The 21,843-nt window shown below is 44.5% G+C and overlaps 1 protein-coding gene across 1 annotated transcript; it reads right to left on the bottom strand.

Annotated features, from left to right (window-relative positions):
• Positions 1-7,041: 7,041 nt before the first annotated feature.
• Positions 7,042-9,853, bottom strand: Defb128 (defensin beta 128). Its single transcript, XM_021649256.2, has 2 exons — positions 9,805-9,853; positions 7,042-7,419 (listed from the first exon to the last, which is right to left on the bottom strand). Exons 1-2 carry the CDS (start codon positions 9,851-9,853, stop codon positions 7,184-7,186), a joined length of 285 nt encoding a protein of 94 aa, XP_021504931.1. The 3' UTR covers positions 7,042-7,183.
• Between the last annotated feature and the right edge of the window lie 11,990 nt (positions 9,854-21,843).

The following is a 21,843-nucleotide window of genomic DNA, read 5'->3' on the forward strand; positions in this document are numbered from 1 at the left end:
AGACCCAACCACCTGTCTGTGGACCTACAAAAAAAAATTTTTTTTTCACCTGCCTGGAGCGATGGCTCAGCGTCGCTTTTGTAGGGTACCTGGTGCTCAGTCCCCAGCACCCACAAGGCAGCCACCAACCTTCTGTAACTCCACTTCCAGTGGTTCTGACTCTCTCTGTGGGACCCAGGCAAAGACGTGCACATACATGAATGCAAGGCGAACACCCATACATATAAAAACTTTTTCAGTTACCTGAAATACTCTTTCATGAGCACGTCCATGTGCACCAATCCAGGTCCTGACACAGTAGCCTCAGCTAACAGAAGAGCAAACAAGTCCTAAGCCTCAGAGACACGAGGCACTATGATATTATCCAGTCTTCTGCTGTCCCTTAGAAATCCTCAATGTCAGCTTCTAGCCTAGGCAGGAAAGAGGAAGTACCAAGGGCTGGAGTTTAACCTGAAGACTGGCAAGATACTCAGCTTGCCTAACAGGTGCTCTGTCCCACCGACAGAACGCATAGCTGGGGCACCCCGGTCTACTCTACCGCCCTCGGCACCAGCTGGGTGAAGAAGGGCAGGAAAGGTGGCCAGCAGCGCTTTCGGAGCACCTGCGGTACCTTGTGTACCTGCTAATCAGTCTGATCACTTGGGGACTGCAGGGTGCTGTTGAGTGTCTTCTTCCCCATCCTTGTCACACTAACATACTTCTAATTAAAAACAAAAAAAAAAAAAAAAAAAAAAGAAGGACTAGGAAGCGTCTCAGTAAAAACACTTGCTGCAGAAGCATGGGTTTCGTTCTCCGGCATGCATATAAACGTGCTAGCGCGAGCACAAGCATGCTTGATCCCCAGTGTTGTGGTGGTCGGAGACAGGAGGATTACTTTGGCTTCAGGTTCAGCGAAAGACCCTGACTCAAAGGAGTAAGTGGAAAGTGAAAAAGTGACAATGTCCTCTGGTCTCCACATGGCATAAGGGCACCACACACACCCTGTGGACACCTAAGAGTGGAAGAAAAAATGTTGGTACAACTGTCATCTCCAATGCTGATGAGTCTGCGAATGCCACCAGCACAGTCCTTTTCTTTCACTCCATCCTGGTCCAGTTACTGATAGATCCGGATACGTCCTGCGTTCTCTAATGCATGTTCTGGTTCCTATCTCCACTGTTCCACTACAGGATCAGCCATTATGACTTCCGGGCGGGGTATTACCATACCCCCATCTGTTCACTCTCTATTCCTTTCACATATAGGCATCTGTCTTCAACAGTGTTAGCCAGACTCATAAATCCAACTTCGTTTATATTTAATGTCCTAGAGAGAGCAGGGATACAAGGCACTTACCTAAACAGAATAAAGGCAATATATAGCAAGCCTATAGCCAACATCAAACTAAACGGAGGGAAACTTAAATCAATCCTACTGAAATCAGGGACAAGGCAAGGCTGCACACTCTCTCCATATCTCTTCAAAATAGTTCTTGAAGCCCTTGCTAGAGCAATAAAACAAATAAAGGAGATCAAGAGGATTCAGTTTGGAAAGGAAGAGGTCAAAGTATCACTATTTGCAGATAATATGATAGTATACATGAGTGACCCCAAAAATTCAACCAGGGAACTCCTACAACTGATAAACACGTTGTATTCAGCAACAAGGCTGGATACAAAATAAACTCAAAAAAATCAGTAGCCCTTCTGTATACAGAAGACAAATGGGCTAAGAAAGAAATTAGGGAAACAACACCTTTCACAATAGCCACAAAGGACATAAGCTATCTTGGTATGTCTCTAGCCAAGCAAGTCAAAGACTTGCATGAAAAAAAACTTCCAGTCTCTGAAGAAAGAATTAGAAGAAGATATCAGAAGATGGAAATAGCTCCCATGCTCATGGCTTGGCAAGATTAACATAGTGAAAATGGCCATCTTACCAAAAGCAATCTACAGATTCAATGCAATGCCCATCAAATTACCAACACAATTCTTTACAGACCTTGAAAGAAAAATTCTCAACTTCATATGGAATAACAAGAAACCCAGAATTGCTAAAACAATCCTCCACAATAAAAGATCTTCAGGAGGTCTCTCCATCCCTTATCTCAAGCTGTACTATAGAGCAACAGTTATAAAAACTGCATGGTACTGGCATAGAAACAGAATGGTGGATCAATGGAACCGAATCGAATATCCAAAAATTAACCCACACACTTATGAACACCTGGTTTTTTTAACTTTTATTAATTACACTTTATTCACTTTGTATCCCCCCATAAGCCCCTCCCTCCTCCCCTCTTAGTCCCACCCTCCCTCCCCCTTCTTCATGCATGCCCCTCCCCAAATCCACTGATAGCGGAGGTCCCCCTCTCCTTCCTTCTGATCTTAGTCTATCAGGTCTCATCGGGAGTGGCTGCATTGTCATCCTCTGTGGCCTGGTAAGGCTGCTCCCACTCAGGGGGAGGTGATCAAAGAGCAGGCCAATCAGTTCATGTCAGAGGCATCCCTCTTCACATTACTATGGAACCCACTTGGACTTCCATGGGCTACATCTGTGCAGGTGTTCTAGGTTATCCCCATGCATGGTACTTGGTTGGAGTATGAGTCTCTAGAAAGACCCCTTGAACACCTGATTTTTAACAAAGATGCCAAAACCATACAATGGAGAAAAAAAAAAGACAGCATCTTCAACAAATGGTGCTGGTCTAACTAAATGTCTACATATAGAAAAAAGCAAATAAATCCATACTTATCACCCTGCACAAAACTAAAGTCCAAGTGGATCAAAGACCTCAACATAAAACTAGACTCACTCTTTTGAAACACAGATCCAAGCACTAATCCCCCATTTGGTGTCTTTGCCCAAAACATCCCAACCACCTTTCCAGCTCCGTCCCATCGCCACTGTGCGTAAGACCACTGTGCGTAAGACCACTGTGCCGTCTGCAGTTATTCTTCATGGTGCTCTCCACAGAGCCACTTCAGTTCTGCCGCATGTCCTTGCCTTGGAATTGATTTGAACTTGCTGGCTTTCTACTGGCTTCCAGAGCATCTCTTTCCACTTACCCCTGCCTGGGGGAACAATCCTTATAATTCTTGTTAATTCACACGCCAGCACACTGTGGAAATCTGCCATGTCTGAGGCTCCATTATTATGGTTAATCTACAAGCTTATGCTGTCATATGGTACTCTGTAGATCTGCTCATGACATTTGCATAATAGCAGGAACCATTTTTTTTCTCTTATCATCCCATAACTAGAATTTGTACTCATTCTTTTTTTTTTTTTTTAAATTACATGTGTGCACAGGTAAGCGTAGATATCAGAAGGGTCCAGAAAAGGGTGTCAGATTTGCTGGCGCTGAAGTTTCAGGTGTTGGTGAGCTGCCTGTGGTGGTTGCTGGGAACTGAACTCAGGTTTTCCGCATGAGCAATGTGTACTTTAATGAGCCATCTCTTCAACCCTTAAAGATTTTGTTTTTATAGTTTATTTTTAATTGTGTTCCTGTATGTGGGTATGTGTGTAAGTGAGTGTGTGCCCACAGAGGACAGAAGATTCCTGGAACTGGAGTTACAAGCAGCTGTGAACCAGCCAATCTGGGTGCTTTTCTTCTGCAATCAAGTCTTCTTGCAAGAGTGGTATATTAATCAGGATTCTTTAGAGGACCAGAACTGGTAGAATGAATCTATATATTCAGAGGGTGTTTTATTGGAGTGGCCTACAGGCTGTGGTCTGGCTAGTCTGACAGTGGCTATTGCCTGATGGGAAGGTAAAGAATCTGATAGTAGTTCAGGCCACGAGGCTGGCTGGCTGAGCTTCTTTTCAAGTCAGTGTTGGGAATCCCAGGGAAGGACTGCCGCAGCAGCAAGGTAGATGAGCTTGCCATTGAGAGTGTGAGGATAAGCAGGCAAGAAGCAAAAGCTCCCTTTTTCTATGTCCTTTCACGTGGGCTGCCACCAGCCCACATGACCCAGATTTACTGTTCTTCTCCCAACCTCAAATGATCAAGCTTGAGGGAGGGTCTCCACACCTTAAATAATCCAACCTCAAGAAATAGCCCTCGGGGGTGTGCCCACCTGTTTTAAATTATCCCAGGTGTAGTCGACAACCAAGAAGTAGGCATCATGTGTAACATGTCTTCTTAACTAACCACTGTGCCATGTCTTCAGACCCACAGATTCTGTGTTAGGTCTTATTGGTGAAGTAAATCGGGTTCTAGATGGCTCCCAGGATCTGGGGTGTTACTGAAATCTTACCTTCATTTATTGTAGATTTTCCCCTAGCAAACAGGCTTCCCTGTCCTTCCCAAGACATACTTCTGCTCTCTGTGTCACTATATCTGTCACAGCTGGTAGGACAGCATTCCCTCCCATGCCCACGGCTGTCTTTGTAGACAGAACTCAGATTCACACAACAGCATGGGCAGGCGAAAACAGATCACTTCAGCAAAGAAGGGCAGTAGGGAAAAGAAAGCATGTAGGCTTTGGGGTCATACATGTCTAAGGTCATATCAGACATACATGTCTAAGGTCAGCTCTCTGTCATATAAGATGTTCACTTTTAGACCAGGGACAGGTGATATCCCATCTCTGAGCATGTAGTTTTTGGACCTGCAGACTAGAGAACATAACTGCTCTCACTAAAGGTGTTTTGAGAATTGCAAGTGTGGTATATTAAGTTAAGTATCCTGCGGGGACTCAGTTAAGGCAGGTTTCTTATTCCTGGATGAGCTAGCAAGAAATTTCCTGATAGCCTTGCCTGTTGGACCATGGCTGCCCCGTGTGGGTAAGTGTGATGATAAGCCATGCTTTGCCTGAAGGGGAATGCATTACCATGCAGAAGCGTGTGAGAGGTGAGGGTCATAGGCTCTCCTTGAACAGCCAGATGCGCTTTTAAAAGCTCTTGGGGACACTTGATGTGCTTGCTCCTCAGGAATTAAGTGGATCACTGCCTCAAAAACACCTGTGATCCCTTTGACTGTGGGCAGGGACTCTAATTAAGTACCAGCGTGGCCTCTTGTCTTCCGGCCTCACATCTCACCCCTCCTCACCCTGCCTTTGCTGCTGTGGCAAAAGCCCTGAAGCAACTGGCCAACAGAAAGGGCAAACCTCAACACAATAACAATGCGACAGCCAACACTAGACGGGGGAGGAGAGAATGATAGCATTACTCCTAAAATCTAACACAGGAGCAAATACAGGAGCCTCCTGTCGCCACTCTTACTCAGTACAGTGTTTGGAGTCTTAGCCAAAGCAATAAGACAAAAATAAATAAATAAATAAATAAATAGTAAATGCAAGTGGAGGATGCTGCAGGAGGGTGCTCCTGGCAGTGGGCAGAGGACTCGAATCCGGGTCCCAGAACTCACATAGTGGCTCACAACCATCTGTAACCGCAGGTTCAGGAGATTTGTTGCCTTCTTCTGACCACTGCAGGCACCAAACACAGCCATGTGCACACACCCACACTCATGCACTCAAATAGAGAAGAAAATAAATAATCTTAATTTTTTTAAAGAATACAAATAAGAAAGGAAGAAATCAAATCATCTATATCTGTACCCTATTCTACATCGTACCCTTCTAAAGTGTAAAAGACCCTGTTCCAACAGAATCGTAGAGGGTTAGAACAAGTCCAAGAATGAGAGGCGCAACGCAGCTATCATGATGACATAGAAACCAAAACAAGCCACACACCAGCAGTAGTCTGAGCTGCTGAGGATAGGTGGGGTAAGGAGAGCCTCCACCACCTGACGGGGTGACAGGCGAGAACATGAAGTCTGAGTGAAAGGATGCAGTTAGGATTTCCCATCTCCTGTTTCAGAGCTGGGGCAGTGGGAGGAACAAAGCGTCCAGCAAGCATTCAGGAGCTGGTGGGTTTACAGAGGTGCCAGCGGAGCAGGGTACCACTCAACAATGCAGTTCCTTGACTTTCCCAAACACCACCTGATGTTTTTAGTCACTCGGGTATTGGAGGGAGGCCCAGAACCTGCCCCGGACTCGGTGTGAGTGGATGTGACTTAGTGGATGTGAAGGCTGAGCTCACCTGATTGTGCCCTTCAGGTTGTTCTTAAGACGAGCCTGAGACTACTCCACTCCCTAACCACGCTCCCTGGACCTCCTCAGCCTTCTCTGTACCCGGGGCACCACGCGCAGCCTCAGTTGATCTGGGCTCTTTCTGCACAGTAAATGAACAATGTGAGAGGATCCGCCTGCTCATGAACACATAAGGAAGATTTGTGCAGTGATAGAAAACAGTCCGGTGCTCTGTCCAAACAGGAGATCCTGTTTCCTCAGCACCAAGCAACTGGGGAAAAAAATTATGATGACTCCTCACCCAAATCCACAGGCCTCTTGAGTGTCTAAAATTTGTGTCAACTAGATATTCTAATTGCTAGAAAAAGAGGAGGTGGGATGCGCATGAAAGGGGGTCTGTATCACATCCTAACCTTCTCGATATCTGTCACCAAAGCTGTCCCAGTACATGTTAGGAAAATGTTCAAATATCTTTCCTCACTATAATGAATTCTTCGTTGTTAGCAGATACTGGGTGTGTATGTGTGTGTGAGTCTGTGTGTATGTGTGTCTGTGTGCATGTGTGTCTGTGTGTATGTCTGTATATGTGTGTCTCTGTGTGTGTTCTCATAATTTCTTAGAGACATCAGGAATTCCACTGCAGAGCGTAGAGGTGGGGATGAGATGCACAGCAGGCAAAGAGGGTGCTCCTTGGCATGACTGTCAACCTGAGTTTGACCCCTGGGACCCAAAGCGTGGAAGGAAAGAACTGACCCCCTAAAGCCGTCCTCTGACCTATACACATGCCACCTCCATGACACAAGTATGTCACCATATGTGCACCGGTATATGTGAACAAGCACACACGCTAAAACGCCCAACATTATTTTTAATTTTTATTACCTGAAATTTGTGAACTAGCACCTCAGAGGGAAAGCAGAGCGACTTACTGCCACCCCTCCCGGTGTTCACTTCGTCTGCCCGTCCCCATGACACAGGTTAAACACAAGCAACACGGCAGCTACTCATTCACATTTAAAATATCCAGGAAAGGCGTGGATACAAGCAAAAGAGTTGGACTTTATTGTGTGGGGAATCAAATTCAGAGGGGGAAAGAGACAGGTCGGAGGCAGCCCACTGGATTCCACAGGGCTGGAGGGAAACAGCCTTCAGGAACAACCCTTCTTTCAGATACTGATGGTGAAGTACGTGATTGTGGGCAGGGCCATGTAGTCTTGGACTCCTTTGGACTGCTCTTTGGGCTGGACTAGCGGCTTGACGGCTCTGTGCTTTCTGTTTTCCAGCTCGTTAACGCAACAGTATCTCGCACGCCGGCATCCCACCTCAGATATCTCCCCTATTTTGCATTTCTTCCTGCAGTAGCCTGCTACATTGTTAAAACATTTTTTGGGCAGTACACCATCTGAACACAGGAAACAACAGCGAATGGTTAGTTTCCGAAGGAGAGCAGAAGCTGCCGCTGGGTTCCTGCTGGCCGGGTCAACAGACACCACCCTCTGCCAGCGCCTCCTCCAAGGCTGACACAGGGAAACTCAGAACACATGAATTAAGGATGCTTGAGGGACCAGAGAGATGGCTCGGCGGCTAAGAATGCTTGCCGCACTTTCATGTGGTTCCCAGCATCCACAGGGGTGTTCCCAGCCATCTGTAATGTTCCAAGGGGCCCAGCACCTTCTTCTGGCCTCTCTGGGCACCAGACACACATGTGCCGGCACAATACTTGTACCTATAAAATTCAACTCTAATTTTTTAAAAAAAGAAAAAAGACAGTTGTTCCTAGCTGATACCCAAGTAGCCTGTGACAAAAAAGAGAAAGACCTAATTCAGCCTGAGCTGGGCATCACCCTAAATCAGGTGAAGCCCACCATGCTTCATGCTCTGAAGCCAGTGTTCCCTGAGCCTTATGTCCCCAGAGAGCACTAATGCATCGCCATCAGTACATGTCAGAGTCGAATCTCAGAAAACATCCCAGGCTGGGCCAGCGGAATGACCCAGAAGATAAAGACACCAGCCATGAAAGCCTGGCAGCCTGTGTCTAATCCCTAGAACCCACAGACAGTGGAAAGAGAAAGAGAGTCCACAGAGCTGTCCTCTGACCTCCACTTGCACACCAGGGCACATGTGCAACCACAAATGTACTTCACACATATACAATAAAAAATCAAATAAAGTTTAAATTTTTACATGGGTTCAGGGGACCAAACTCAGATGCTGATTCTTGCACAGCATACCCTTGCTGAGCCATCTCCTTGGCATTTTTTTTTTTAATTTGAAAGAAACTTGCAGAGGTCAGGAGCGATGTCTCAGAATTAAAGAAGCCCCATTGCACAGCATGAGCTAAATCCCCTGCACCCACATGAAAGACAGGCGTGGCTGTGCCTGTAACCTCAGCACTGATGGAGGGGGACAAGGTAAAGGCAGGAGGCTCATGAGGCTTGCTAGCTGCCAGCCTCACTCTGCAGTTAGTAAGAGACCACATCTCAAGGGAGTGAGGCAGAGAATGGTAGAGTAAGAGAACCAACATCGTCCTGTGGACTCAGAGCACAACACACACACACAGCATCCTAGACACTCTCACACACATACAAACACAGCACCACAGATACACACACAGCACCATGGACACGCAGACAGACAGGGTTAAACACGCGCACAAAGAGAGAGACTTACACACAGCATCACAGACACACAGCATCAATTACACTCCCTCACACACACCATCACAGACTCTCTCTTTCTCTCTGTGTGTGTCTCTCTCACATACACAGCACCACAGACAGACTTACACACACAGCACCTTGCACTCACACACACACAGGCATATACAGAGAGATAAAAAGAGAGACTTACACACAGCATAACAGACACAGCATCTCTCTCTCTCTCTCTCTCTCTCTCTCTCTCTCTCTCTCTCTCTCAGACCTTTTGTGTTTCACAGTGGAGGCTGCAGGCATCACCCCTGCCAAGACCTCATGACTCTCAGCCACAGTTGCTCCTGAGAACTCCTTCGGCCCATCCCAGACAAATTCTGTAGAACCTGGCTGTCCTCTCTCACTTTCTTCTTCATCTCAGATAAGCGCCTTGCCTAGCGAGCAAACAGTTTGATGGATACCTTTCCCTCTGGAGATCCCAACTACCCCCTATTCAGAGTCTGCACTGTGGTCCCACACCTCTCTGTTTATACCTTCATTTCCCTCTCCACACAAAACCAGAAAAGCCTACATAATAAGTGTGGAAAGCAAAGATGTGTTCTCCTTGTTACAAACTTCACCATGAGGCAACATGAAGATGAAAGAGGTGTATTCTATTGAGGACCATGAAAATGCAATATGGCTCCTTGTAAGCAAGGCAGAAGGGAACCCTTGTTGTCAGGTCCCCATCTGCCAATGTGAGGCCTCACGCCTTGGGGCTGAGCTGGAGATATTACACTCACTAGCCAGAAGTGAAACGTTAAGGCTCTAAGGGGATAATTCCCTCAGTTAACTAGCTACTCAACGATGAAGAAAGGCTTTCGATGTGTGCCACTCACACCACTGCTGCAGCCCACGCCGAAAAGGAATTTGATCAGAAATGATAGCCACAGTTCTTGGGGAAAGACTGCTCAGCGTCGTAAAGGTGACTTAAGATGACCGGCCGATTGGTACCTTCAGCAAGGATGCCTCTGACCTCATCGCTAGCCCCCTTCTAAGGCAACCACCAGAATGGTCACTATCCACGAGGTTGGCAATCTTAAACATCACAACCAGTGCTAGTGTCCCCCAATTCGTGGTGCATTTGGACAAGTTACCTGCAAGTACCACAAACAGCAAAATAATGAGAACCTGAAGCAGCTTCATGTTCACAGACCCTCCAGATCCAGCAGGGAACCCTGTCGTGAGCCACAGCTCAGAGCACCACCAGCATTCCAAGCTTTGGTTTTAACTCACAGACAGGGAGTCCAAGTCTGACCCCACCTACATCCCCAAATTTGAAAATCCATGGTCACATAATGTTCCAATCTCTCCCACCCACTCCCTTTTCCTCAGGATGTGAGCCCCTGCTGTGCTCTCTCCACCTGGCTGTCAGCCCACTTGAGTCAAATTTGGTTGACTATATTCCCTGGTTTGGATGGGCCATCCCTGGTTTGTGGCTATCATTGCTTTTCACTCATGCATGCACATGCACACTCACACACACGCAATCCAAAATGACACATAGGGTTAGATTACAACCCGTGGGAGACTGAAGACAAGATAGCCAACCAAATGGTGCTATTATTCATGAACTGTGTTGGTCAACACTCCTCTTGCACCGTGTAGGAGGCAGTCTATGTTGAGACCATTTGACTTTCTATGTATAATGCCTCTGATGGCATTATTACACCCTGAAAATAACACTGATCACCTACTCCATACGTTCATCCCTAAGTCCATCCGTCCATCTGGCCAGTTGTGTCCGGAGCTGTCAAATTGCCATCTGGATTAGGTACAAGAAGCACACAGCCTCCTCATTTTCAGAGCTGTTTATGGCAAAGTAGCAGGGTTCCTCTTGAGTAGGCTGGCAAAGATAACCAAAGCTTGCTTTATAGAGGTGGTCAGGGTTTTGTTTTTTGTTTTTTTTTTAATCACCTGTCAACATTTTTACTCCCACCAGCATCCACAGCCATACAAATTGATTTTAATACCTTACTTATAAATGGATTTTAAATGTGTTTAATTTCTGACAAAGGTTCTCTGAATTCTACTTAAGATGCTATCGTTCCAAACTGTTGGACATGCTGAATCCGGAAGAAACAGGAGTGCTAACTCTAGCACAGAAAGACTAAGGAAGCTGAGATAAGACTCTCTGTTGGCTTGTTTACAGGCAGAGATGGGGGACTCATCTGCAAAAAATCACACATGCATTTATCCAAAGGGAAAAAAAAACAGAAAAAAAATACAATATTCTCTTTTTTTAAAGGATTCGTTTATTTTTAGTTCGTGTGTGTGAGTGTTTGCCAACATACATGTCTGTGTGGCACATGCGCGCCTGCTGCCCATGGAGGCCAGGAGACGGTGTGAGATCCCCTGGAGCTGGAGTCAGGGACCGTTGGAAGCTGCCCTGGGAGTGCTAGGAATCAAACCTGGGTCCTCTGAAAGAGCAACCGAGACTCTTAGCTGCTGAGCCCCTGCTCTGGCCCCGGATACTCCCTTTAGCACATATGCCTTCAAGGGAAGTTCTTTCTATGCTATTACTCCAGAAATTGTTTTGCTAGCTCCAGGGCCCAAGTAGGGCTTCACCTCCTTCAGTTCCTTCTTATTATACTGTGATCCTAAGACTTACTGTACACTGTAAAAATGTGTATCGTGGGGGCTGAAGAGATGGCTCAGTGGCTCAAAACGCTTGATCTTGCAGAAGACCCAGGTTCAAGTCTCAGCACCGGTGGCTCATAGCCATCCATAACTCCGGTTCTAGGATATCTGACATCCTCTTCTGACCTCCTTGGGTACCGGGCATGCAGTGCAGAGATAAACATGTGCGCAAAACACTCATGCACATAAATTAAAATAAATAAATCTTTAGCTGATAGTGATGCAGGCCTTAAATCCCAGCACCCGGGAGGCAGAGGCAGGTGGGTCTCTTGAGTTCAAGGCCAGCCTGGTCTATAAAGTGAGTCCCAAGACAGCCAGTGCTCTACACAAAAACCCTGTGTCAAAAAACAGACAGACAGACAGATAGAATATAGATAGATAGATAGATAGATAGATAGATAGATAGATAGATAGAGCTTCCTTTCAAGAAAGAGACCCGAAGAAAGCAACAGTCACTAAAGAAATGCATGTAATGCTTTATAAAGTACACATCTGAGCCCCTATTTTAAAACTTGATTAGCAATTATTAAACACTGCATAATAACGGGCTGAGGGCATGGCTCTGTCACTACAGCACTTACAAGCATGAGCAACTGAGTTCCTCCACCGGAACCCAGGGAAAACACCTGGCGTACTGGTATACAGTTGTGATTCCAACAGTCAACTAGTGACTCAATCCAGCTCCAGCTGAACATTCCTCCTCCATTTAAACGTTTAAAATAGTAGAAAATTGGAGAGAAGAGATGATTGTGGTGGTAGAGTGATGGCCATGCAAGCAAGAAGACCCGAGTTCCAGTCACAGGAGGAGCGTAAGCATCAGAGGCCGCTGTCGGGTGTCTATTTCTTGAGATGGGCTTTCTCTGGACCTGGAGTTCACTGAGAGAGAGACTGGCTGTACAGAGGGCTGGTCGGGGGACCTCCCGTCTCCAGCTCCCCAGAGCTAGGGTCACAGGCATACACTGCCACGCTCACTTCTAACATGGCTGCCGGAGAACCACACTCAGGGCCTGATGCTGGACGGCAAGCATTTTACTGACGGAACTATCTCCCCAGCCCCAAGCTGCAAAGAATTTCCCCCAAGATCTCTAAAAATTTAAATATGAGCCCAACACGTCTGTTCCTTGGGTAGGCTGTTGCAGAAAGATCAGAGGTGTGTCTAAACTAATTTACAGCCAGTTTCCAAATGATAAAAACTTGCCTCTTAGATGCAGGACTCTGAGTGTCCTTTCAAATGTTCAGAAAGATAAAGTTTTTGTTTTTGTTTTTGTTTTCTGCCAAAGTATCCTTGGTTTTATTTGATAAGTTATTTTGAGAAGACATTTATCTGTTTAAGTAAAAATTCAACAAAACATCCTGGCCACCCTGAGTGTTGTGGCACGGCACACACCTTCAATCTCAGCACTCAAGAGTCAGACAAAGGAGCGTGTCTGTGAGTTTGAGGCCAGCCTGGGCTTACAAACAAAGTTCTAGAGTTCCAGACCAGCCACAGCTACACAATGAGATCCTGTATAAAGAGAAAACAAGCAAACAAACAAACAAACAAAAATTTCCTACTGAGAAGCATTCCTCATTGTTTTAGATGTAAAATTAGTTACAAATAACTGGTCAAATGTCTTAGAGCTGAGGTTCTCAACCAGTGGGTTGCAGGCCTTTTTACTGAGGTTGTCTAAGACCATTGGAAAACACAGATTTTTCATTTCAATTCATAACAGTAGCAAAATCACAGTTATGAAGTAGCAACGAAAACAATTTTATGGTTGGGGCCAGCACAGCATGAGGAACTGTATCAAAGGGTCACAGAATTAGGAAGGTTGAGAACCACTGTCTTAGAGAAATACATTTTCATAGTTCAGGAAGCATAGATTTTAAAAATTAGTCAAATTTATATTCTTAACCTAGTATCTTTTTATTATCAGACTAAGAGGTGGCAAAAGATACTTTTCCAGCTGAAGCACCCCATCCAGTATTTCTACAGGCCTCATGAAACTCCTTTTCTCCAGCATGAAAGCTTTCATCATCTCCAACTGAAATGCCAAACTTTGGATTTCAAGTACCACCTAGTGGCCAATTCCTTTTTCTAGTTGCTCAGGCTCCAGACTTTCAAAACTGTGTGGTAACTGCACAGAAATGAAGTAGATCAATTGTTCTGTGTAGCCTGTAGACATCTGGAGACCTCAGCCTCAAAGAATGTTCTAGGAAGGGCTGGACAAGAGTACTTACTGTTCTTGCAGAGGACCCAGGTTTGGTTCCCTGCACTCACATGAGGCAGCCCACAGCCACCCGTAACTCTCTTTCCAAGGACTCCAACGCTCTATGCTAACCTCTGCAGGAGGAGGCAGAGACAGGAGGACCCCAGGGGCTTACTGACCAGAACAGTCTAGTTATTCAGTGAGTTCTATAATCAGTGGGGTGTTGGATGTCGTAATCCATGCCTTTAATTCAGGAGGCAGGAGCAGATGGATCTCTGTGAGTTTAAAATCAGCATAGTCTACATAACAAGTTCCAGGCCAGCCAAAGGCTACATAGAGATACTCTGTCTCTACAATGCAATGAAATGAAACAGGAGACTATGACTGCTTTTACCTGATATTTAAAAACTCTCGATTTCTTTATACACACAATGATACCATATGAAATACCAACAGCAACCCAAGCATGTGCTGTGTTAAGGGAAAGCCCCACATGTTCTAGCCCTGGAATGGATCGGTTTGAAGAATTCAAGTTGTAAAACACTCCTTGAAACTATTATGGTATTTGAAAGTGAGACAGCTTAGGAATGTTGTTAAGAAATGTATGTTGCCCTATAACAGCTGATTTTTTTTAATATTGAGCTATTATTTATTAAAATTATTCTGGAGGAGGCCCACCCAGAGGCCTGCCCGACACATGACCTATGCACAACAGGAGCCACTATCCTGTACAAGGATGTGGTGAAGAGATGGGAGAGGAGAAGCAGAACTGTTTGAGCACTGACAGGCCAAACTGGAGACTCGAGGGTGGAGAGGAAACAGCCTGATGTGAGAAGCCCGCCCTGCCACCTGAAGCCAAGTCCCAGCCTGTGCCATCTCAGCCTGCTGAGTGCCCGTCTAGGTGCATGGCCACTCAGCGGCGGGATCTGTGTTGATGTCCGTGGCTCATGTTACCACCAAAAGCTCTGTAAATATCCCTGGGCTAGGCTGGGACCAGGGCTGTGCAGAGCTGGCCCTGCCCCTCACTGACCGCAGCACTCCAGAGAGCGGTCTCTGCACCAGCCTGGGGGGCACAGTAGAGATGGCCCTGCTGGCCTGCTGAGCCTGCCCTGAGATCATGAGGGCAAGAGAGCTGGCCCTGCCCCTTGCCAGCTTCAGCCCGGGGTGAGCTAGCTGGGGCAGGGCTGGAGAACTTGCCCTGGCGGTGTGGGTGTGGGAGAGGTGGCAGGCTCCCACCCAGGTCCAGATCCAGGGCTTTAAGTTGGCCCTCCCCAACATCTACCACATCTGTGAACTGCTAGAGCACATGAAAGGGCTGGTCTTGCAGACCCAAAGCTGCAGGGTCTCCATGACACAGGGCAATGACAGGATATCTGAGAGGAGTCCCATTGAGGATCCAGTATTGATAGTGTAGCAGAAGCCAGAGGCCTTGAACCAGACCAGTGACTCATTGCAGTGAGCATTTGCAAGTAAAGATGTTGCAAAAGAGTCTACTGTGTGACACACTGCGACATACCACAGCCTCCACGACAAGATGGGTGGGTGATTGGTTGGTTGGTTGTTGGTTGGTTGGTTTGGTTTAGTGTTGGTTGAGTGATTACAATGAGTATAAATAGGAAAAACATATTCCCCAATATCTTCACATGATCAAATGTTTTACGTATTATGGGAGAAAAGCAAACATGAAAAAGAAGTTATTCCCAAGAACCCAGATACACCTGCAACTAAACAACTTGTCATAAATTAACAAGGTGAGAAAGCAAGGTACTTTCTCAGCCAGCTTTTCTTTAGAAGCAGGCTGCAGTTTGCAGTTACAAAGAGAGAATCAATTATCTTAAAAAGTAATCTTGTAAAAATTTTAAAAGGACCACAAATCTGAACTTTTATATTAAAATCAATCAGGCATCTCTACATCTTTAAGGTGAGCGTTCACTCATTAATAATTTTTATTAAATTATAAACAGGAAGCTGAGGGCAAAAATGGGCACAAGGAATTGATCAGCTAGTGCTGACTGGGGTACCGTTCTCACTCACCAACCTCAACAAGCCTGGCTTTCCTGTTAGAAGAGTACTTCCCTAAACTCTAAGATGTTCTACATCAGAGCCCCTAGCAAAAGCATCTTTACTTAACCTTGCTAAGCAATCTGTTTTTCCAAATTCTTGCTAAGGGCAGTGGCCATTGCTAACAATCTACACCTGCAGGTTCTTTTCTAGAGTGGTGGTTAAATCATTAATGCGCTCCAGCCTGAAAGAGGTCAAGCATTACTGCGTGAGAGCCAGTGCTGCGCAGTGAGGGACTGGAAACCCCCTTAGGGTTTTCATACAGCTGTGTATTATGAGGGATGTGGTGACCAGAAGGGCGATGAGCAGAGCTATGTTCCATAACAGCCTGAAGTCCTCAGGACACGCAGTTCTTGAGCCTATGCCTCTCCAAGACAAATGCATCATGATTGTGCTAACCGGTGAACTGCATTCTGCTGAGGAGAGGAATCGCAAAATATGTGTGGGAAATACGCAAAGGAGGAAAAGAAAAAAAAATGGGAGGGCTTTAGGGAAGAGAAGGCGAGGTCAATACAGATGAAGGGGGGAGGGAAAATAACAGTAAAGATGTTTGGAAATGCCTCTGACTTTTCACAAAATTAATTTTGCCTTTACATAGCAGAAGCCATGGCAATGAAGTGGACGGCGCCTCAGCAAAGTCAAAGCAGCCATGGAGATTTGTAGCTGGAGGTTGGGTTCCACACCAACAAGCAACCAAGCTTTGAAACACTATGTTTTCACTTAATAATGTCTGTGACAATACCCCAGTGCGGTGGTAGAGGCTCAGGAGTGAGACATCACTTTTTGGATCAACATTGCTGCCCTGATCTTCATGCTTCAACACTTGACTTTGCAGAAAGAGACATTCCAGAGAGCTCTGAGCAATCCAACTGGGTCTTGTGGCTTTTGCTGACTTCATGTTGCTGCTCTGTATTGGCCTTTGGACAGGGCTGCCAGTATCCTGAAGACTGAATCTGGGAATCCCTTAACAATCCATAGACCCCAATCAGCAGAAAGTAGATAAAAAAGGACTATAGTCCTTTTCCCTATTAATCTCCTACCTAAAGGTTGTGGGTGGTTGGACAGGAGGTAAAAGTAATTAAGAACCCTGAAAAAAAAAAGTAGGTTTAGTGAAAAATCTAAGCCAATAAACATAATAAAAAACGATTAGACCAAACCCCTTACCATGTCAGCTCTTACCATACTTGTGATCTTAAATTCTCAAATCCCAAATATGCAGCAACATCACCCATTGACTTTTAAGTCCTTAAAGAATTTCAGAAAAATCTATTGCTGCCAGTGGCATGGATGCTTCACTGATCTGGTGTAGGAAAATTCAAGCAGGGATATTGCTACTCCTGGAATATAAGCAAGTGTGTAAAGCTTCCTGACCCTCGGGGCAATATTTAATGTGGAAATATGACAAATGACAAAACTGTAACAATAAAGTCTCTGTTAATTCAGACATGCTTCAGGGGGTGGGGCAAGGATGCTCCAATACAAATGAATGCGTCAGCCTAGGACTTTGACCAAGCATGCCTTCGTTCACTGCACGCCCAGAGGACTACACATCGTGGAGAAACTGCGGATTCTCTGCCCAGTTCAAAGCAGGTTAACAAACCTGGGCCTGAGCTTTCTGCTCACATTAAGAAATCAGTACAACAGAAAGTAGCTTATGGGGAAGCTGCAGACATCTAGATCAGGCAGCTCAGAGTGTAGAGCTGCTCTAGCACCAGTAAAACATGGTGATTTTTCTAGCTGGGTAACAGCCTCTCCACATACTGGCTGCTCATCTCATGTTGCAGCAGTCACTAAAATCCTTCTCAAAAAGGACCTTGCTTTGAGTGGTGAAATTAAGGGCATTGGGAAAATTAGTGCAAAAGACCTAGTAATCTGGCCCCTCACCTTTTCTCATGATGTAAAAAGGGGAAAGTGTTCAGCTAAGGAATGTTGATCCAAATTTGACAAGGATTACCATCCTTTAAGCTTCCAAAAGGCAACCCCCCCAGCCCCAGAATCAAGAGGAAAATTGAGCCAGACAACAAAAAAAAAAAAAAAAAAAAAAAAAAAAAAAAAAAGAACCAGGCTCAAGAGCAAAATCCATTCATCCAGGAGGAGCAACAGAATCTACTGCAGTGGACTTAAACTCCTTGGCTTTGTGGAAAAGACTGCTATCAGACCATGAGCATCCTAGGTGACTTTATACACTAAAAATTATCCCTTTAGAAACATTCTAGACACCGGGACAGATCATTCACTTATTAGCCAAAACTGATGGCCCATACTGGATAATGTCTGGAGGCCAAGAGGATTCTTTTAAAAGTACTAATGTCTTAAGTTGGATGGACAAAGATTCTTCTGGCACTGTGCATCCTTATATCACCTCAGGACGCCACATAATCTTTAGGGAAGAGATGCAGCAAATGCCAGCAGGATAACTTCCATCATTGAGGTCAGTGGTCCAGGACCATCCAAACAGTTTTTAAAACAACAATAGGTCTCTGAGGACCCACTATGGGTTGATCCGTGGCCCCTTCACAGAGAAAAATTGAAACAGACCCAACTTCTAGTACAGAAAAAAAAAAATTGCAACTATGACATAGAGAACCTTCAGTAAGTCTTCGGAATTCACCTATTTTTGTAGTTCATAAAACGACAGGTCTCCAGGTCTTTCTGTCTCCCTCTTCTTCCATAAGAATTCTGGCGCTCTGCCCAAGTTTGTCTATGAATCTCAGTATCTTCTTCAATACCCTGGGGGGTAGTCTTACAGAGCTCCTTTGTGGAAGGCTCCTGTCCTGTTCCTTGTCTTTTCCTACTTCCCATGTCTATCCTGTTTGCTCTAAAAGGGCAAAATTTAAATGGTGTCTGGATAAAATACAAAGACAATCACCTTATAGTTATTTAGATATATAATATATTATTACACAACAACAAATTTGCCATCATCTTCTCTGCTTAGAATTTCCCAAACAATGTACCCAATGTAAAAAGAAAAAAAAAAAAAAAGACTGGGTCTTGCCGATTGCGTATGTCCTTATCTGTCTATTAGTACTGAAGACTTATCTCTGCTCTTTAATTTATTTTCCTGGTCTCTTGGTTAAACTCTGTAAGAAATATAACACCTGAAGAGGAATGATTTATTAGATTTTTAAATAATGCTGCTGCTAAAGCTCATAGAATGAATCCCTTACTTCCTTCTCAGTTACCTATCCTTCCTTCCCCCTTATCACCTACTGGAGTTATATATCAACAAGGTAAGTGGTATTAGAGAAACTTATGCCTGTCATGATTCTCCACAATGATCTGTAACTAAATTTTTACAAGAAAGTATAGAATTGTTAATAAGGGGAAGGACACATCTTTTTATTTGTTTGTTTTTGTTTTTGAGACAGGGTTTCTCCCTGTAGCTTTGACTATCCTGGAATCCCTCTGTAGACCAGACTGGCCTTGAGCTCACAGAGATCTGCCTCCTGTGTGCTGATATTAAAGTCGTGCACCGCCACGGATGGCGTAGAGATAGCTTTTAATCCTTCTACAGATGGCTCTTCAAAGGAATTTTTATATAAATTCCACATCCTCCACACAGACAAAAAGAAATTATGCCCTCCGCTGTTGATCCATCTCAACAGCTGGTACTCAGGGTAACCTTTCAGCCCTTGGTAGATGTTTCCCAGCCACTGAATAGTTTAACTGACTCTGTATATTGCACTTAAACTGTTTCTCTCTTAGAAATTGCAAGATTTAAACCCACCTCACTGTTAATATTATTTCACAAGTATTTCTCTCCCTTCAGATATCTACACGACAATGAACACTACCTCTTTTCATGATTTATATTCATGATCACCCTAATTTTCCAGGGCTGTTAACATCTACTAATGTTCAGCCTGTGCTAGCCTCCTCCTTGTCCCTACTGCTTTTGGGGTTTTGTTTTGTTTTGTTTTTCCAGGCCTCTTACAAATTGCATGGACTTCTTTATCAAAACACAAAATCACTACAAGAGCAAATCTGTTTACCTCCAGGACAAGCAGGACAAACCACCTGGACCTGTTTTTTCACTGCCCTCTACTGGCAGAATTAATCCCGGAAGGTTGAAAGCTGACACTATTTGGCAAAGGCTCCAAATATGTTCATGTTAACAGTTGATACTTTTTCTAGTATGATTATTGCCTCCTTTCACAGGGGCAAAAGCACCTCAGATGCCAGTAAGACTTATGATACCTCTTCTCCTTTCTAGGACTCCCATTACAACTAAAAACTGATTATGGTCCTGCTTATACTAGCGAACATTTCAAGGAATTTTGCATTTTATGGAATATTAATTGTATTACTGGAATCCCTTAGAAATCACAGGTCAAGCTATTGTGAAATGATACCATCAAATACTTAAACAGCAAATTTTAAAAATAAAAGGTGGGGGGGCTAGAGAGATGGCTTAGGGTTGAAGAGCACTGTCTTCCAGAGGTCCTGAGTTCAATTCCTGGCACCCACATGGTGGCTCACAACCATCTATACTGGGATCTGATGTCCTCTTCTGGCATACAGGTGTATGTGCAGATAGAGCACTCATAGACATAAAAATAAATAAAAATAAAAATATACACACACTTAAATCTCTACACACTATGCTACGTTTAGTCATTCTTTAAATTTTTTTTTCACTTTAAAGGACAATGCTTCTTCTACTGCCCAAAAAGATTTTCCCCTAAAGAAATACAGCCTAAAATATATGTTAAATAGAGATATCTAGAAACTAGTCAATGGAAAGGGCCGAATGTTCTTCTAATATGGGGAGAAGTTATGCTTTTCTCTTTCCAGAAAATAAACAAAGTCCCAGATGATTCCTGCTCTAACGCATTCAACCAGGACAGCATCCCTGAGACTGCTGGAGAAATGAAGCATCTGTAGACAGACAACTAATCCATCAAAAGGATGTGTCCCAAGATGGAGAATAAGCCAATGACTTAGGGAGATGGCAAGACTTTCCTCATCAAGCTGAGGCCTTGGGGAGACAACAAGGACACAATACTGCTGCCTTAGTCACTGTTCTAGTGCTGTGAGAGACATCATGACCAAGGCAACTGTCGTAAGAGAAAGCACCTAACTGGGGGGTTGCTTAAAGTTTCAGAGGTTTCGACCATTATCATCATGGTGGGGAGCATGGAAAAAGGTAGGCATGGTACTGGAGCTGAGAGCGACACCTGATCCAGAGAGAGAGAGAACACTTGGGGCTGGCTTGGGCTTTTGGAACCTTAAAGCCTACCCCCAACAACACAGTTTCTCTAGCAAGGCCACACCTCTTAATCCTTCTAATTCTTTCAAGTACTGCCACCGCCTAGTAGATAAGCATTCAAATTTATGAGCTATGGGGCCATTTTTATTCAACCCACCACAACTACTGACCCAAAAATGATGCTGTTATGTTTATTGACTATAATATATGTTAATTCTCATCTTGTCAAGGCAGAATCCAAATGCTTTGTGCGTGTGTGTGTCAGAGGGAATAAAATGCATGTCTTTACTAGGAAACAGTATGATGTTGCTTTGCCATGTTAAGAATTTTTTTATAGGTTAGGACCAGTTGTCTGAACAAAAGATAGTAGACAAATATTAGTTTCATGAACGAAGGACAATTTGGTTAGACGAATCTAACTCATCAATCCAAATGCTATATACAGATTTTAGCCTAATTAAGTATTCTTTAGAAGGCTCTAATAGGGCTGGAGTGATGGCTCAGTGGTTAAGAGCACTGTCTGTTCTTCCTAAACAATTCCCAGAGCCCACATGGCAGCTCACAACTGTCTATAAGGCCAATTCCAAGGGATCTGACACCTTCACAGTAATGCACAGAAAATTTTAAAAATTTAAAAATAAGGCTCTAATTGTGGAAATTATGGGCTCATGAAGATGAAGAAAGGAATATTTAATTCACTGTTTCCTAAAGTTGTTATTATCATACTCAGAGTAAAGCTATTTGCTGCCAGTGGTTTAGAAAACCACCTCTGGCTTCCTTTGACACATGGCAGCCAACAAGAACAGCCTGTTTGTGTCCGAGGAGACCCAGCTACTCCTGGGCTTTTAAAAAAGAGATACTATTGTGGCGTAGGCACATCCAAATTACACACAAACAACAGGGAACTGCCTTAGCTTGGGTTTTATTGCTGGGAAGAGACACCACAACCATGGCAACGCTCATGAAAGAAAACATTTAACTGGAGCTAGCTTACAGTTCGGAGGTTACGGCCTTTAGTGGAAGCAGGTCAGCGT

The sequence above is a fragment of the Meriones unguiculatus genome, chromosome 4 (genome assembly GCF_030254825.1).
Source record: "Meriones unguiculatus strain TT.TT164.6M chromosome 4, Bangor_MerUng_6.1, whole genome shotgun sequence".
Taxonomy (NCBI): Eukaryota; Metazoa; Chordata; class Mammalia; order Rodentia; family Muridae; genus Meriones; species Meriones unguiculatus.